General features: G+C 32.9%; 1 protein-coding gene across 1 annotated transcript; it reads left to right on the plus strand.

The window, feature by feature from the left end:
• Positions 1 to 459: 459 nt before the first annotated feature.
• LOC113077786 (sialic acid-binding Ig-like lectin 14) lies at positions 460 to 9,797 on the plus strand. The gene is made up of 13 exons (XM_026250054.1): positions 460 to 519; positions 2,181 to 2,240; positions 2,959 to 3,339; positions 3,448 to 3,744; positions 3,892 to 3,991; positions 4,232 to 4,270; positions 4,791 to 4,823; positions 4,920 to 4,967; positions 7,075 to 7,101; positions 7,260 to 7,301; positions 8,098 to 8,166; positions 8,389 to 8,407; positions 8,579 to 9,797. Exons 2-13 carry the CDS (start codon positions 2,201 to 2,203, stop codon positions 8,639 to 8,641), a joined length of 1,158 nt encoding a protein of 385 aa, XP_026105839.1. The 5' UTR covers positions 460 to 519; positions 2,181 to 2,200; the 3' UTR covers positions 8,642 to 9,797.
• Positions 9,798 to 13,334: the final 3,537 nt, after the last annotated feature.

Raw genomic sequence — 13,334 nt, forward strand, 5'->3', positions numbered from 1 at the left:
TAAAAAAATTTGTAGACAAACTTTGAAGTTGGCTCTGACAAAGCCTAGCCAGAAAGTACTGTAGCCTAGTTTTAAGAGCTTAAAGTTTGAAGTTTTCAGTTTGAAATAGTTAAGTTTTAATTTAGCAGTTTTAAAAGATAACAAAAAAAAAAAAAAAAAAAAAAAAAAACTGGTGAAGCCAGGTAATTCAGCAAAATAACAATAATAATAATAATTAATTGTTATAATATTAATATTTATTATTTAAATTGTTTCTTTCATTGTTTCATATTCTCTTCATTTCAAAGTTTGTCAAGTCAAGTACACATTCATTGACTCTTAGATCTGAACTTATAAGCTCTGATGCTCTTCAGCACAGCATCCTCAAATACGAGAAATGAAATAAGGGTCTTAATTCTCAGAGGTCTGTGGTATTAAACGTACTTCCTGTTGTTTTTTCAGGCAGTTTATATCTCTGGTTTGCGTTAAAGTTCAGTCAGTCATTCAGTCAGTCAAGGCACAATAGTCACAATCTAACAGGTAAGGTAAGCTCTCTTTCTTTTTAATACTTTATGTATTAATTATTATCATGCTAAAATAAATTGAAATTTTCCTGATAGTAAGGATATAGTATAATGCTAGTTAATGCACTAGTTAACATGAACTAACTATGAACTAACAATGATCATCTCCACTTTTCAGGATTCAGTAATGTTTTGTTAATGTTAACATGTTACACATTTACTAATGCTAATGTGTACTAATGTACTAATGTACTAATGTGAATCTCTTCACATTCACAGAAAGTGTTACCAATAAATTATAATCTAGTTTAATTAATATAAGATGCATATTTATCATTCCTGCTTTTTCTTTGAAAATTATTGTTTGCTCACATACATATTTCTAGAGAACTAAAAAAAAAAATTATTTAAAACAAATAAAAAATAAAAAATCAGACTTGCTCTCCCAAGGGAGGCCCATATCTATCTTTAACCTGCTCTTGAATGGTGTTAGACTTGTACAGACTGTCTGACTCATTAGATCTCATTGGTATTCTCTGGATTCACTTCACATAATCACTGATTACTATTATTGTTATTCTTATATCTAAAATATCACTGGTCAAAATATTTTATTATCTACTGATTCCACTTGCATCATTACAATCAATAAATTATAATTCTTCAATTCCAATTTTTATCTCCAGGGAACCCGTTTTCTTTCTTTTTTTTCTTCTTTTTTTTATGTATCATTGAGACACTATTGTAGTTTTGAATTAGTTTAAAATAATGATAATAATAATAAAAAATATGTTCCATAATTTTGAAGTTACCGTGATAATAGTAATTTATGAATACATAGTTTTAATGAAGTTTTATGAGTTTTTTTTTTTATATCATTTTAGTTTAGTTAGCAACTGTGAAATCTTGCAAAATAACAACTAACTGAAATAAGTTAACCCCTTAACTGTCACTCACTCACTGTCACTCACATTTTTGAACATAGACTTTGTAGTGCACGATCCAACTTAATTTTTATAATTCATGAATTAATTCTTTTTTTAAATATGATATTGATGTACCATTTACATGATAATGCAATGTCTGATTTTAAAATGAGTTTTAAAGGATGCATTTTGAGATTTTAAGTTTTCAGTTGATATATAATTTCTAAAATGTGATAGAGAAAAAGTCAACAAAGAAGTCTTTTTTTTTAACAAAGGTCAAAACTCCTGTTATGATGTAGATTTTTGAGGGTGCACTCTTGTCATAAATTAATCGATTACTTTTCCTACATAATTTTTAACAAAAAAACATTGGTAAAATATATATTTGGGAGTCTTAGACCTTTCCAACAATATATAGTTTGTCAAGATTAGATTAGATTTAATTGTAATATAGTGAAGTAAATATAGGTGTGGGCACAGAGGGGACGGGTGACAGTTAACATTAAATAAAAAAGGATATGATATATAATATATGTATATAATTATATATAGTTCATAAGTGTATATTATTTATGTAGTAATAATATTTATTATTAGTTTTAGTTCACTATAGCGTCCCTGTTTAACTCAGGTTCAAGTATATAAACTCTATATAATTATCTGACAGGATGATTACTGTCTCTCCAGTGCCCTAGACAAAAATTATTGCAAGTGCAATTAATATCAATACTGTTTTTTTTTTCATCTTCAGTTTCTAGAGTCCAGTCCATCATGGATGTGCGGGCAGGAATTTTTCTCTACTGGCTTCACAGTATGTTAAAGCTTTCTTTCCATTCATTATATGAATAAATTATTTCAACAACTTTAGAATGTTATTAGAAATATTTTTTCTATTTCTTATTATTTCAATGAAAATGTTATATCCTTTACATGTTTTTTTTTTTTTTTTTTTTATTAAAGGAATATTTCACCCAGAAATGGAAATTTACTGTTAAATTACTCTCATTAACCCTCAGGCCATTCAATATTAAATTTTTCAGTGGAACAGTAAAGAGGATTTATTGTGCAAGTCCATGGCTACCATCACTTTAGAATAAAAAAAGGCAGATACAAGAACAATAAATGAATCCCCTTAACTCCATGAGATTTATTGAGGTCTTATGAGGCAAAAGGATAATTTTGTATGAGAAACTGAACATTATTAACAACATTGTTACATAATCCAGTCTCAGGCAAACGGTTCTGCAGGCTCTCACTCATTATGTACTGTACAGTACGTTTTGCATATGAATTTTTTTAAAAAAGAAATCAAAATATTGTTCTGTTTCTTTCTTCAATCAAAACAATCAAACTGATTTTTTGCTTCATAAGACAAAGTGACGGTAGCTCTGGACTTGCTGTTGTACTGAATGAAGAAAGTCACCTGCATCTTGTGTTGATTAGTAAATCAAAAGAAAAGTTGTTTTTTGGGGGGGATGAAATATTAGAAATCAGAAATTTTCACTAATTTTAAACTTATTATTTTGCAGTTTTTTGCGCTGGCGTGTTTGCTGATGTCTGGAAGGTAACTGTAGAGCCTGAAATGAAGGCTCTGGTCTCATCTTGTGTCGTGTTGCCCTGTTCATTCAAATACCCTGGTCAAGAACAGCCCTCTGATCGTATTAGAGCTATATGGCACATGAAAGACAACAGGAATGATATTATCTTTCACAAAGACTCCCCGAGTGTTAAAGACAGTTTCAAGGGTCGTACAAAACTGATTGGTTCACTGGGTGGTTTCAACTGCTCCTTGGAGATTGATGAGGTCAAAAACCACGACAACGGGCCGTATTGTTTCAGGGTGGAATTACAAACATCTGAAAAAGACAAGTACTCCTTTGTGGGAAACTGTGTGTCGATTAAAATAATCGGTAAGTAAGTGATCTTTTGAGCTCTCAACCTGTGACTACAACAATTAAATATGGCACAAAAAATAAGAAAACAGCCCAACATGTAAATCATTCCAAATGCATTTACAGAGCAAGCATCAAAACCAGAGCTGCAGGCCGAGCAGTCTGTGCAGGAGGGTGAACCTGCAGTCTTCACATGCTCTGTCTGGCACACCTGTCCGTCCCACCAGCCCACTCTCACCTGGAACCACACTGGAAAAGTCATCATGAGCTACAAGAACATTGGTCATGGAAACTGGGAAACACAGTCTGTACTGACCTTCACCCCTAAAAAAGAGGACGATCACAGCGCTGTCGCATGCACAGTCAAACACCATGGGAATGTCAAGGGAGAAATGACAGCGACTCACCGTATCTTTGTGAAAGGTATAACAATAAAACTATTCTGTGTAAATAATGTTTATATTAGTCGAAAATTATTTCTAGTTTTTTATTATTATTATTATTATTATTATTATTATTATTATTATTATTATTATTATTATTATTATTATCATTATTTCTTTTAACCAGAACAAGCAACTCTCAGTCACATCCTCATTCCAACCATCTCTGGTCTTGGAGCTGCTCTTTTGGTTGGAGTACTGTGTTTCCTCATTGTCAAGAGATACAAGTGAGTCTGGAACCGACTTATAAATAGCATAAATATCAGTTTATGTATATAAAAAAACACATTCTTAAAACTGTTTTACACTGTGAATGAAAACAATGTACAAATGAATCATTTCTGTTAAAATACGTCACTTGTATGTGAGGATTTGAGAATGAATTATGACATTCTTGTATGTTTCAGTGATTTTATTAATTCATTTATTATTATTATTATTATTTTTATGTCTTAAATCATTCCCAGGAAGCGCATTGCAGATCTCGAATCCAGAAATGAGAATGGGTGAGCATTACTAGCGGTTCTTCCTTGGAACATTATTGTTCCTCAGTCCGACTTTAAAATTCTTTTAAAATGAGATTGTTTTTTTGAGTCAATGTCGGTGAACTTTGATACACCAGGAAATTTATATATGATCACAACTTATTTTTTTTTATAGAAAATTAATAGAAGATACAAAGGAAAGGAATATCGAATTCATTGGTTTATTAATACCTGTTACAATAAAGCAAAATGTATTAGTATATTATTTTTCTGTTATAAAAATAGATAAAGACATATATTAAACTACGTTCTATGGTGGTGTGCTATTTTGAACGGGGTGGAGAGGGGAAGTACATTGTTTAAAGATGCTTCCTGCTGATAAAAGCACACAGATCTCTTTTGAAAATCTAATAACACAGTTCCTAATTAAAATAGTTAAAACACAACAATAAAACATGACAATAAGACACTGTACGTTTACAATGTGACTTAAAGTAAAATTCATCATTATTGTTTTACTAAGTCTTAAATGTTTTTTTAGAATGTGGGGTCGACTATCAAGACTGTCTCGCAGGTAAACAGTTTATATATGATTGTTTTTAAACTGCATTGCATTGAGCAGCCTCCATCAGTTATGAGTGATCTTGTCATCTTGTCATGTGATCACCAGGTTTCGTTCAGGTGACAGTAGCAGTGTTCCTGGTGGCAGAGAGCAGAGGCAAGTACACCACAGCTTCTAATGTGTTCTTCTGCCAAAAAGAAAAAAAAAAAGAAAAAAAGAAAAGAAAAAGAAAAAACTGGTTATAACAGATGCTCTCAAAATTCAAAATCAAAATATCAAAAATACAGAATCTATGGCATGTTTTGAGTTTTAGTTATGGTTGTTTTATACAAAGACATAGTTATGTGTTATGTTGAAAATTATTAGCAGGAGTTGAAGGTGCAGGACACACTAATTATTTGAGATTAATCTGTTCAGAAATTTCAGAAGCCACAAATTTGTGTATACAACTTTTGAGTTGTTCTGATGACAGGTGGCTTTAGAGAGAGTGAGTGATAATGTAATGTGTAATGTAATATTGATCAAATGTTATTACAATTATTTGCTTTTAATGTTGACATGTTGTAATTTTCAAAAGTAATAGCGCTTAAAATTTAAAGGGCTAGTTCACCCAAAAATGAAAAAAATGCCTTGAAGTCATCCTAGGTGTATATGACTTTCTTCTTTCATGCGAATCCAGTCAGAGTTATTTAAAATACTTGTCTTAGATATTTCAAGCAGTTTGATGCCACTCAGGGTGTTGCACTGCATTGGTCCATGGGAAGTTTAATAGAAAGCACATCCATTAAAAACCAAAGTGTCTAACATGGCTCCGGGGGGTTGGGGGGCTGAACAAGGACAAGGGCCTCCCGTAGAGAATTGATATGTTTCTGGGAGAAAAATATCCCTATTCAAAACATAATAATCACGTTAATCTAGCTTGCCCTCACTGTTGTAAAATGGAAGCAGTTCTGAGGGAATGACGGATGAGGTCAGCGCTGTGCATGCGAAGGTGAGTGCCGTGAAAACCAACATTGGTTAACAGGAGCAAAAAAGGCAAAGTTTCCTTACTTTAGCAAAGGAAAACAAGTCTCCTATTGGCTTATATCGTCATCCTCCAACATTCCTCTTTACAAATCCTCGTTTTGAGCTTCTATGTTTTGATCTCTCCGCTGTTTTTGTGTGTGCGTCACTTCTGCGCAAAGCTGACCTCATACGTCATTCACCAGGAACTGCTTCATTTACAACTGTGAGCGCAAACTAGATTCAAGTGATTATTACATTTTGAATATGGATTTTTTTTTTACAAAAACTCATCAATTCACTACAGAAATCATTTGTTCACACCTCAGAGCTGTGTTAGACACTTTTTTCTTTTAATGGATGAGCTTTTTATTAAACTTCTCATTGACCAATGCAGTGCAACCCCTGCTGGGTGGCATCAAACAGCTTGAAAGATCAAAGATATATATATATATATATATATATATTTTTTTTTTTAATTACTCCAATTGGATTCGTCTGAAAGAAGAAAGTCATATGCACCTAGGACGACTTCAGGGTGACTGATTTATGGCTTAATTTTCATTTTTTTGGGTGAACTAACTCTTTAATATTATATCCCATGTCTGTAGAATTAATCTATTTCTAGTAAATGTAATTTTATTATGAACATAGTGTTTATATCTGTGTGCAAAAGATTGTTTTATCATTAAATTTGGCATACAAACAGTTAAAAGCTGTTGCAGTAACACTTTATTTGAGGGTATCTTAATTAGTTGCTTTTAAGCATGCATATAACTAGAATATTAGCCATTTATTAGTCCTTATGAAGCACATATTTATGCCTCATTCCACATGACCTTATTATACATCCCTAATCCTACCCAATACCTAAACTTAACAACTACCTTACTAACTATTAATAAGAAGCAAATTAGGAATTTATTGAGGGAAAAGTGGTGATAAATAGTGAATGTGTTCCTTGTTCTAAACTGTTACCCGTGCTGCTTACAGTATTTTTAGTTATTGAAAAAGTCTCCCCAGTGCTGTTCTAAAGAAGTCTATATACAGCACAGAATACAGCATTAGTTTTTAAATAGATATAGAAATGTTTCACTACTGTTTCACAAGCTGTTAAATTAACACTTTTCGATGTCTATCATTGTAGCTGTGCGTGGTAGCTGTCAAACATTAATCTGTAAATGATGATATGACTAGATAAAATATAAAAATGCATATTTTTTTCTTTATTTGCATTTTTCTGTTCCTCTTTTCGATTTAGGAGGTCTATTTGGAGTCGATTTTCAAGGTACCCACATACTGTCAATGTTTCCAATGCCTTATATATATATATATATATATATATATATATATATATATATATATATATATATATATAACTGAAATCAGTTGTCATGGAAATATATATTTAGCTTATCATGAAGTCTAATATTTATTATTTTCAAGGAGAGCTCAAGGGCATCAAATTGACAGGAATTTTGACAACAAGTAAGTTTCTCCATAATTATTATAGATGACTATTTGTAAATGATATACATTTTTTCAAGAATTATTTACCAGATTTGATTTACCATAGTATTATTTGTTAATAAAAATGAGGTCTGGTGCCAATAAATGTTTTTGTGAATGTTGTGTAAAACGGTAAAGCAATGTAATGGGTTCGCTTCTCAGAGAAGAATGCTCTGCCTTTAACTCATCCAAAGTGCACAATCACAGCAGTGAACACACACAAACCGTGAACACACACCCAGAGCAGTAGGCATCTATTTATGCTGTGGCGCCTGGGGAGCAGTTGGGGGTTCGGTGCCTTGCTCAAGGTCACCTAAGTCATGGTATTGCTGGACAAAGACTCAAACCCACAACCCTAGGGATAGGAGTCATACTCTCTAACCACTAGGCCATGACTACCCTCCCCCCACCCCCCAAAAAAGCATAAACTAATGAAATGGTATATAAAGGACATGTGTGTATATATATATATATATATATATATATATATATAGATAGATAGATAGATAGATAGATAGATAGATAGATATTTATTTATTTATTTATTTATTTATTTATTTATTTATTTATTTATTTATTTATTTATTTATTTATTTATTTATTTATTTATTTATTTATTTATTTATTTATTTATTTATTTATTTATTTATTTATTTATTTATTTATTTATTTATTTATAAACTTCCTTATTTTTTGGTTATGGATAGTTACTTCAGTATACCCAAGTATTTTTTGTCATTCCTGGAGTATGACAGAGGTTTCTGAATCTTAACAGGGCAAACAACGTATGTACAGTGTCAGGAAACAAGCCTTTCTCCAAAACTCGAATGCCATCACCAAAGAGGTATGAAGCATCTCTTACTTATTGGAAAGAATCATGGCATTAAATGACTCATATTTGTACTCAGTACTCAAATATTCTCTTTAATACAACAGTCCAGTATCTTGTTTAAATTGATTTTTATCAGCATTTTATTTTTATTTTATTTTTTAAACACCCAACTGCTGTGATCAATGTATTTATTAATTTTTTTTTACAAATTCCTTTTCATATGATTCACCGCAGTGAGGCCAAATCATATTCTGTGAGTACATACTTTATCATAATCATTCCATTACTAATCTTTTTAGTATTGTTAATATCTGTTGTTTTACGGCTTGATTTCTTCTTGGTCATACATATAATCTCATTACTCTTAACTGTAATATGTTAAGTCCTATTAAATCTGATTTCTGTATCTCTCTTCTCCATTAAGGAACCCAGTTACGATGATGATTACACCAATACAGCAGACCTCAACTTATATGGAAATATCTGATGAATATGACACATTTTAGATGAACACAGTAGACTTGACATCAGGGGAGGAACCTGTTGTATAACTGAGTGTTGGATTTTTTACTTATTTTTATGATGCTTTCATTGCAAAGTTATAACAATTTACATAATAGTTATATATAGTGCTTACATACTTTTTAATATGTGAGAAACATTGGAACTTTTAGCTGAACTTAAGATGAAAGTTAAAGGTATCACCTAATTTCCAGTTGGTCTTTTGATATATCACAACCCAATGAACTATAAAAACATCCTGTAAGTTTCAGAACTTAAAACTTTCTCATTAGCTCAAAAACAGCTCTTATTGAAACATCATATAGTGCAAGGAAAGATCTCCTCTGCAGAAGATCAACAGCAGTTTCTATATTATTGCCTCTTTACACCCATGTAGTAAGAGAAGAGGAAAGTCTAGAGAGATGAAGACACAGGATTACTCCAACAAAACCATAGAGAGATGCCTTTGTGGATTACACGATGCTTTGTAGTGTTAGTTGTGAGAAAAAAAAGTTTTATTTTATGTTATGTATTTTATAAACTTCTGTGTGATTCTAACAGCATATTTAGCCAATCATACCAGCGAGCAATTACTTGAATGTCTTGAATGTCTATAAAAACAGACTGCTCTACAATAGCCTATTACTTCTAAATAGTTTTTTTTTTCTTGCTAACAAAATAAGTAGACCCTATTGAAGCCTTTTTCCGCCAATAAATGAACAAATATAAAACAAGGTAATTGCACCTTTTTTATTTCAGAATTGTGCGATGAAATTGTGAGTTATAAAGTCAAAATTGTGAGTATAAACTCTTTAAATCACGCAACTCTGACTTTATAACTTGTAATTGCTTTTTATAAAGTCACGATTACCTTGTTTTATTTTTTTATTCAGTGAAAGAAATGGGCTTATAGACCTAAATGAACTTTTAATTAATAGTTTATGAAACATATCGTATTTTTATTGTTGTTTTTTAAAAATCATTTGTGGGCCCTATTAGAACATTGCATATATGTTTTGGTGTGTTTATTTTAGTTAATTTATGGACTAAACAATACTGATATATATATATTGGCTCACAAACATCTTTACATTTAATTTGTACCATGTAGTCTAAAGGTTTAATAAAGCATGATGCAATATATTCACTGTTAATCTTTTTTTGAAAGATTTCTCTTTCAATTTCACATCTTCGGTTCATTTGGTTCGAATCTAAGGCAAACAATTATACATTGTAGCATTTTCCAGCTTTTTTGGTTCCTTTTCACACCACACTGATTGCTTTGGCCCGAACCAGTTGAAAAGACCCAAAATGCAGTCACATGACAACATCCACATCACTCGTTGGCCATGTCGTATTTCCTACACTGCTTTTTGATTGGTCAGAATTTACATGTGGGAATATTCCAAAATAAGAGAGAAGGCCAGCAAACAACACAGAGACAACACAACTATGGAGAGACGACTGCGCGGGGTGGTTTTGTCCTTGGCCATAATCTAGTACATTGTTCGTATACACCACAATATGCAAACAATACATTTCTATAATGAAGTGCGGATGCGGCTTGAAAACAACGTTCTAATGCACTGCAAACGGCGAGTGGGCATCGCTTGTAACTTCAAATGGGGGTGTGCATTAATTCTTCTTAACTCTGACATATTCATGGTTATCTGACCAAATTTCTATGAGGCTTCGCACCTCCTCACTACTCCAAGTTTGTCCACGAGCTGCCATGTTAAAGTGCAAACTGTCCATAGACAGTAAAAGAAATGGACACAGAGACCCCATTGGAACTCAATTGAGACAAGTGAAGCCCATTTTTAGCGTTTTTTTAGCTCTTCCGTTTCTGACGCGCAGACTCAAACTAAGCTTGATGACGTCAGCAACCTGTCTGACAGATGTATATCTTCTAGTAGCTGTGCGTGCAAACTGCCATCGTTAATCTTGCAGAGACAGCGAGCTTGAGTGGGGAGTTCTTGGCGTGAGTGAGCAGGAGTAAGTATTCGGATTTATTATTTTGTATAGTATTTTAAAATGTAACGCCAGTACGCCATATTAAGTTAATTGCCTGCCAGCTTCTCCTCCTGTCTGTACGGTAATGCGACTGAGAGTTGCATGGTTATGACGCAGTCGTTAGCCTATTTTTACAAAAACTGTTTCTACGGGGCCATAATGTAACATAGAAGGTACTGGAGCCCTTTATAAATTGTCGTGTATCTTTAGAAATAAATAATGGACAAACGGAGTCTTTAAACGCCTCAGATGTAAAGTTATTCGCTGTCAAAATGACACCAAAATGAATGGGAGTCAATGGGAATGCTAACACAAGTGAAGTTCTGCTACAAGATGGCGGCACCCGGCCGACTTCAACTTCCAGTCGACTTCCTTGCCGCCTGAAACTATTAAACAACAACTTCCTCATCCCATAATGCACAGCGCAGCTGGCTGAGGGGGCTTCTCTGGGTTCAGTTCCTGGTAGCAGGGGCGTAAGCTATAAATATGTGTATATGTTTTTGTAATTTTGGACACACCTGAAACGTCATACCATTGATATTACCTAAGAAGTTAAAATAAATAGGCTACATTAGAAAGCTGCCCACTTTCAAGGACGCGCATCTAATACATGGGCGGAATGTAGTCGCACACCAGAGAAGCGCCGCTCATTTAGAACAACTCACATGTATTGCACCCAATTCAAGAAAGTAGTCCAAAACAGTAGTTTACTTCAGGAATTAACAAAGTTGCATCGATGAGTTTGAAGTACGGTTATTGACAACAGAGTAAAGGGAAAGAGAAAGCGCAATCTTTGGCTATTATTAGCTCCCTATATGCCTAGAGCACGTACAGAAAAAGGTTGTGCGGAAAGATTCACAATATCTTCCAGCCTATGATAAAGTCATTATGAACATTACAAATAATTTGGAACAAATAGGATTTTATGATAAAATATGTAGCCTAAGTGGCACTCTGTGGTGCAGATTTGGAACAGTAGCCTATATCCTTAGGCGCCGAGGAAAGTATTTAACCTTAAATTAATGTTGTTCAACTGAATGTACAAATCAAACTGTTAGCTGAAATATCCAGAAAATAAAAAACAACAACACTGAAATAGCGTGCTGTTCATCGTTCAATCAGTTCTGCAAGAAAGTGTTTGTTACTACAGCAACAACGTGTCCTTTCAGAATCGCTCCTGGGTCCAATTCGATATTAAAATAAAGTGATAAGTGATAAAGACTCCCAGCTCTCTGATGCTGATGTTGGCTCACAAAATAAAAATTGTGCAATTATTGTCTGTTGAACAAAATTATTATTGTTTTTATTGTTATTATTATTATTATTATTATTATTAATAATTATTATTAATAATAATAATAATAATAAAACTGTTTAGGAGTTAGGAATGTGTTGGCAAGCATACATGGGGACATTTGGTGACGTGAAACTATGATCAAAAGTCTATAAAAAAATGTGAAAATGAAAAAAAAATGCGAAAATGACTGGGTGTTTAGTGGGCGGTGGGATGTAGGCGGAGTGGGCGGTATTTGGGGGTACTTGGGTTAATGTCCTCTCCAATGTAAAAAAAAAAAAAAAAAAACTACGCCCCTTGTTTGGTAGTTTAAGGCTTTATGGTGGACGGTTTTAGTATGACTGCTTTTTAGGAGCACGTGTATTTAATATAAAATACATCCGTGGGCGTTTGTGGAACTAGTATAGTGTGAGTCGGAGCGTGACCGTTTTTTTTTTCTCATCTTTACGGTCTGTTACTTTTCTTTTTTTTATGTGCATATTGTTGTTATATCTTGTTGTTTTGGTGTGTGAGTGATTTCTCAAGGGAAAGGCGGGTTTGGCTGGGTTACACAGTTATTTTTAGCCATTGATAGCTCAGTGGAAAAAGTTAGTATAGCCATTGGAAAAGCTGTTGGATAAGTTATATGGTCTGCATCAAGGATGCAGCATGCCTGTCTTCATTTTAGCAAATACTGACAAAGTAAATTAGGTTGTTGAAAAAGGAAGAACATTGAACGATAGCTATGTGAAAGTAATCCTCTTCTTAATCCAGCAAAGAAAGTTTTGTTGTCAAATGTCCTTTCATTATAGAAAGGAAACTTTCAAGACATGGTCTGATTGTCTCAGCCATAAAAAGATCCCTTTAATATGGCTGTAAATCGCCATTATTGAAACGTTGTTTCGTTTAGAAGACAAGTATACATGGTACTGAAGAGTGGTGAAGTGGTGATATGATGTTTTGAAAATGAAAAATCTAGCATTTGTTTAAAAACCTCATAGCACAACAGATAATGTAGTAGAGTGGCAAAAAGAATGGGATGGTCGTATCTGTCTTAGTCATAAAAGTGTTTTTACTGTAGGAGTTGGAATTGCATTTTCAAGGAAAAATAATAGAATGAAGATTATTAAAAGTGACAGTGAAATATGAAAAGATGACACTTAAATTGATTAATGTGTGTGCACCAATAATATGAATATTTTTTTTTTTGATTCACTTGCTAACACAACTCAGCAATGTGAAGATCATTATTTGATACCTGGTGGAGATTTTTAAAGGTGAAGAATGTTACAACTCATTGTATCAAATGAATTCTGTGATATTTGGAGAAATTTGCATAACAATATAAGACAGTATACACATGTAAGAGAAGATCGGATAGATTCTATTGTTA

The sequence above is a fragment of the Carassius auratus genome, unplaced genomic scaffold (genome assembly GCF_003368295.1).
Source record: "Carassius auratus strain Wakin unplaced genomic scaffold, ASM336829v1 scaf_tig00023221, whole genome shotgun sequence".
In the NCBI taxonomy this organism is placed as follows: Eukaryota; Metazoa; Chordata; class Actinopteri; order Cypriniformes; family Cyprinidae; genus Carassius; species Carassius auratus.

Bases quoted from the DNA above. Each gene is read 5' to 3' on its own strand.
- LOC113077786 (XM_026250054.1), top strand. From the start codon at position 2,201: ATGGATGTGCGGGCAGGAATTTTTCTCTACTGGCTTCACA. The intron at 4,824-4,919 runs GTAAACAGTTTA...TGTGATCACCAG, and splicing joins CTATCAAGACTGTCTCGCAG to GTTTCGTTCAGGTGACAGTA. The intron at 7,102-7,259 runs GTACCCACATAC...ATTATTTTCAAG, and splicing joins ATTTGGAGTCGATTTTCAAG to GAGAGCTCAAGGGCATCAAA.